This window comes from Oratosquilla oratoria, chromosome 3, assembly GCF_046742065.1.
Source record: "Oratosquilla oratoria isolate Oo_2021 chromosome 3, ASM4674206v1, whole genome shotgun sequence".
NCBI lineage: Eukaryota > Metazoa > Arthropoda > Malacostraca > Stomatopoda > Squillidae > Oratosquilla > Oratosquilla oratoria.
The window spans coordinates 66,315,599-66,321,300 of NC_134779.1; the positions used below are offsets into that span (position 1 = coordinate 66,315,599).

Here is a 5,702-nt window from a genome sequence, read left to right on the forward strand (position 1 = left end):
GAAGTGAAAAGTCAGAGGCGGGCAATGTTTACACTGTCGACAAGAAATGACCATGTTTACGACGCATCTGCTGGAAATCAAGCAAGCCAATACTTGTCCTTTTAAACCTCTCGCTTCTTTTTTATCGCCTGCCCTCTCTCAAAATTGAAAAATTGAAATTTTAATTTATGTTTTACATTTGCTTTATTGATAATACTTGTTTCTGAGAATGAGGAAAAAGTGTCGAAATAATTCAACATACTTTGTTGGACGATGATGCCAGTAGTGTTTTTAAATGCCGGGAGAAAAAAGAAAATATAACAATTTACTAATTTTATTTTCTCTTGGTTCTCGTCAAGGAAAACCATAAACTAAAACAAGCAACCAAACAAACAAACAAATAGATATATAAGAATAAATTGATAAACAAAAATGAGTAGATAAATATATTATTGAGTGAATATATATGTATATATATATATATATATATATATATGTCTTTATATATATATATACATATATATATACATATATATATATATATATATATATATATATATATATATATATATATATATATGTTGAGACATTCTGACAGGTTGATGTAAGCGGAATAGGATACCTGCGAAACTAGTCAGGAATAAACTCAAGACTAAGACTCCTGTGTTTCCTATTCCGCTTACATCATATACATATATATATAAATGAAGAAATAAATAATATATGGATCGATGAATAAATGAAAACATAAATATATCAATAAACAGACAAAACAGAAGCTACTGGCTGTTGTGCGGATCTTCGTGTTTTTTTTATACATTATTTGGGTTTGTGTCGCAAACAAGGAATTATTATCCCATTTCTATGTGACTGAGTGATGTTTGGTGTGAATTTAATTTTATCCTGATAATGTTTTATTCCATTTGTTACGGGGGTAAATAAAACATCTTTTTATTTACTTATTCATTTATTTGTTTATTTATCTATTTATTTGTCTGTCTATTCACTTATTATTTTATATATCTATTAATTTCCTTTAATATTTCAGACATTTTTATTCCAGATTATGTTCTTTGATTACGAACCACCAAAGTAATGCTTAAATAATTAAATTTTAATTCAAATCTAATACTGCAAGTCCTGCCCTGCTGTCTTAATATGATGACCTTGCCTGCATCACCCTCATTAAAGCCCTTAACCCTCTTGAACACCTCTATAGGATCACCCCGCACTCTTCGTCTTTCCAGAGAGGGTAAGTTAAGGTGCCTAAGCCTCTTCTCGTAATGTAATTTTCTAAGTCCTTGCATAATTTTAGTAATTCTCCTCTATACTAATGCTAGTGAATGATATCCATTCTAGAGGACGGATGGGTCTAACTATCGCAAAATTTAGTTATAAGAAGGAAATAAACGCATGGAATAAATTTTGTAACCATGTAGTGAATGTTGAAACAAAATATTATTTTAAGCGAAGATGAGATGAATTTATGGATAGGGGTGATAGTTAGTAAGGGACATGGAACTGCCTGCAACAGTCACTAACCATCATCAACCATGCACGTGACCCACACACATGCGACATGGTACTCGTCTTTGGCAAGACCCCCAATATTGCAGACCTCACCAATTTCCCAATCTCAAAAGAGCTTGACTCATTGCAAAGTAAGACAACAACGACGCCCCCGCAGTGTCGCCACACGAGATGCCTAATGTCACCAGACAGACCCATTGAACCCTTTCTCATACCTACCCCAATTACATTACCGTAACTTAATATATATACACCATATCTAGCCACGCCCACCAACCATACAACTAACCCTTATATAAAAGAACTAACACCCATATCTATATTTGATGAGTAACACATCTCCCATACGGCAACCCACAAAACCTTACCCCCTCGCCTTTATTACGAACGGCTGCGCCGATGGAGATAGGACTGCCCAGGTGAAGGACCTGGCAGGAGGACTGCCTAGGTCAAGCACCTGTCAGGAGGGACTGCCGAGGTCACCGACCCGGCATAGGGTTGTCCAGGTCAAGTGCCAGACAGAAAGTCTGTCTAGGTAGGAAACCTTATCTCACCTGATATCCCAAGCTGTAATATCCAGATTATATTCTTAATAAAACCAGAAATCACCATCAAGGTATTTCTGGCCCGCATTAAGTCCCCTCTTTTGTAAGACACTCATTACACTGCCTATTGTAGGTCTTACGGTCTCTTGAAGTCTCCTCGGTTCTTATGTTAGAATGCTGTCGTTTAGAAGTTTACATACATCCATGTGTGTGTGCATATCTTTGTGTTTGTGTGTGTGTTTGCGTGTGTGTGTGCATGTGTGTGTGTGCATGTGTGCGTGTGTGTGTGTGTGTGTGTGTGTGTGTGTGTGTGTGTGTGTGTGCGTGTGTGTTTGTGTGTGTGTGTGTGTGTGTGTGTGTGTGTGTGTGTGTGTGTGTGTGTGTGTTGGGCACCTTCTATTTGCAAAGAAGTGTCGTTGTCGTGATTTGTAAAGTCGTTATTGGAATTACTGAAACGAAAGAAATCATACACAAATGCCCTCTGATTTCTTTATTTATATGCATGTAATAAATGGCTGAACTTAAAAAAAACTTGATGCACAGTTTCTAGCATTACGAACTAGAATTAAACATGTTTTTCTAGTTAACCTTATCTTTGTGGCATAACTATTAAATCTAATCTAACTCTATCCAAATAAGTTAACACAGTTCTAGTTTCTAATTACAGAAAGCATTCGCCAGACTTGGCGACATGGCATCAAAACATATTGATGATGTCACGATATGATGACGTCACTGTATGACGTCATTTATTATTCTAAAAACAGCCTAGACCATCACCGTTGCCCTATGCGTTTTGATAGTTAAAACAAATACCAATAAGATTATGCTATAGGACGGTATACTTGCAAAGAAGCATCTGTAGAGGTTGGCTAGCTCGTGCCTATATATATATAGGAAGTATGATTATGAGTAATACAGTGATTATATATAGATGGCGTGGAACTATGTACAATGTGGTTCAGCTTTGTGCTTATTGAAAAATATCAACTCTTTAGGCACCTCTTTCATAAGAGTAAAGCTTTACTAACAAAAAAGACTGTCTTGATACAGGATGCCAACCTCAGCTTATTTGCAACGCAGAACTCCTGAAGGCGTCATTAGCAAAGCCGTTTCGGGTACTCGTTTCGGAGGTCTCTAGGGCGATGTACGAAGGCACCGTGACACCTGTACTCCCTCCGTTGCCGCCTCCATCAGGAAGATCGTTGACGGAGGAGGACCAACGCACTCGGCTCATCTCCTGGTGGCGACGCCTCTGAGCCGCCAGCTTGCTCTTCCCTTGGCACCATAACAGGCCCAGGCACAGAGTCATTAGGACCAGGAACCCCACGATCATAGCTGCTATGGGCACTGTCATGATTCCGAGAGACGTTGCACTGGACGAGGTCGCTGCTACAGTGATCACAGGTTCCTTGGATTCTGTGGAAAGGAGGAACTTCGTCAGAGAGAGAGAGAGAGAGAGAGAGAGAGAGAGAGAGAGAGAGAGAGAGAGAGAGAGAGAGAGAGAGAGAGAGAGAGAGAGAGAGAGAGAGAGAGAGAGAGAGAGAGTCCCTCTTTTAGCTGATTAATACCGTTATATCTTAAATCAAAATTTGAATACTAGAAAACAAAGACCTACTTGAATCAGAGAGAGAGAGAGAGAGAGAGAGAGAGAGAGAGAGAGAGAGAGAGAGAGAGAGAGAGAGAGAGAGAGAGAGAGAGAGAGAGAGAGAGAGAGAGAGAGAGAGAGCGTCTCTCTTTTCAACTAACTAATACCGTTTTGTCTTAACTTCATCCCTACACTACACAGGTTTAAATCGAACTTTGAAAACTTGAAGACAAGAACCTACTTGGAGGAGAGCAAGGCAGTTGAATATGAACCCCACAGGGCCGGGAACATCGGACAGTTGCACTCTTGAAGCTGTCCAGGTCCTCCGCTTTGACGGCCACGCGGTGGAAGGAGAACCAGCCTTTTTGATCCGTCGCGCTCGTGTTGAGAACGAGCTCGTCCTCAGACAACTCGAGGCTGAAGTTGTTCCAAGCTGAAGACTCCAACAGGATCGGCCAGCTTCGGAGGAGGTGGACGTGGGGTCCCGAAGGCCCCCGGCGACCGTGGGACTTCCTGTGGAGGAGCTCCAAGGTCGCCATGCGGAGGTGCGTGTTCTGGATCTGCAAAGAAAATGGGATGAAGTAGCATTGCTTTTCATTCTCTCTTCCTTTTCTTTTCTTTTCGTTTTTTTTTTTCGAACCCTGCTTTCCACTCTTTCGTTCTTCCTTGTCTTTTTTTCTATTTTTCTTTAATCCATTTTCATTTTCGAACACCCCTTTACATTTTTCTTATTTGTCTTTCTTTTTCTTCGTTTTTATTCTCATTGTCGACCCCCTCCCCCCTTCCTGTTTTGGTCGTGAGGGAGGATTACTCCTTCAGCTGAATAAAATCGCCTGGCGGCAGCAAGAATGACTATGCAAGAAGACGACGACGACGCGAGCGAGCGAGCGAGTTGGTCGATGTGGAGAACCACAGGTATGAGAAAGGAGGGGGGGAGTGGGAGGGGGAGGGGGAGTGGGCAAAAGAGGAGGAGGGGGAAGGGGTGAAAGAAGGAGAGAGTGAAAAAGGGGGAGGGGTAGAGGGAGGGGGAGGGGGTGAAAAAGGGAGAAGGGTATGGGGAGGGTGTCGAAAGATGGGGAGGGGGCGAAAGATGGAGAGGGGAAGGGGCGAAGGGGGAATAGATGGCAGGGGAGGGGTAATGGGAGAGTGCGAGGAAAGGAGAGGAGGAGAGAGAGGGAGAGGGGAAGAGGGAGGGTGAGGGGGAAGGAGGGGAGATGGAGAGGGGAAGGGAGAGGAAGGACTATTATGGACTCTAGTTCACGAAATCTTCTATCCTTTCGGGCAATCTCGCGTGAAGAGGGAGAAGGAGGAGGCAAAGGAAGGGGAAGAAGGAGATGAGGGAACGAAGAGCGAATGCAAGGAAGAGGAGGGAAAGAGGAAAAGGGAGAAAGAAGAGTAGGGAGAGCAGGAGGAGAAGAAAAAGGGGCACCGTGAGGAGCAGGAGGAGGGAGAAGAGGAGGAGGAGGAAAAAGAAGAAGAAGAGGAGAGAAGAGGTAAAAAAAGAGAGAGAGATAGATAGATAGATAGATAGATAGATAGATAGAGAGAGAGAGAGAGAGAGAGAGAGAGAGAGAGAGAGAGAGAGAGAGAGAGAGAGAGAGAGAGAGAGATAGAGAGAGAGAGAGAGAGAGAGAGAGAGAGAGAGAGAGAAGTGTTGGATCAGGATTGTTCGTGGTTCTGAGGGGTTTGTGGGTTGGTCACACTTCGGCAAGAAAACGTGTCTGTGGTCTAATCGTTATCCTCTAGGTCTGCCATTGCGGCCGTATTTAGCCTCCTGGTTCTGGCAGCCCCCCCTTGCCCCCCCTTCTCCCCTCCCCAACTCCCTTCCCTTCTTCCCCCCACTCCCTTTCCCCTTCTCATACTCAAGTTCTACTATTTTTTTTAGTAATCAGTATTAATAAGCAATCTTCTTTGTGTAATTTTCAAAATTATCGTCTTAGATTTGTAACCAAAACGTTTCGTCCCCCACCCTCGAAATGATCACACTCCAAGAGGTCTCACGCCAAGAAAACGTCACACTCTAAGAGGTCATACTCAAAGAGGTCACAATCCAAGAGGTC

The 5,702-nt window shown here is 42.5% G+C and overlaps 1 protein-coding gene across 1 annotated transcript in view; it reads right to left on the minus strand.

Moving 5' to 3' along the window:
• Positions 1-707: 707 nt before the first annotated feature.
• LOC143023532 (uncharacterized) overlaps positions 708-5,702 on the minus strand; it is a 15,033-nt gene continuing 10,038 nt past the window's right edge. The window contains exons 3-4 of the mRNA XM_076182078.1: positions 3,884-4,202; positions 708-3,473 (exon numbers count right to left, since the gene is read on the minus strand). Coding sequence (XP_076038193.1) covers positions 3,118-3,473; positions 3,884-4,202 — 675 coding nt within the window. The 3' untranslated portion in view covers positions 708-3,117. The remainder of the gene's footprint in view (positions 3,474-3,883; positions 4,203-5,702) is intronic.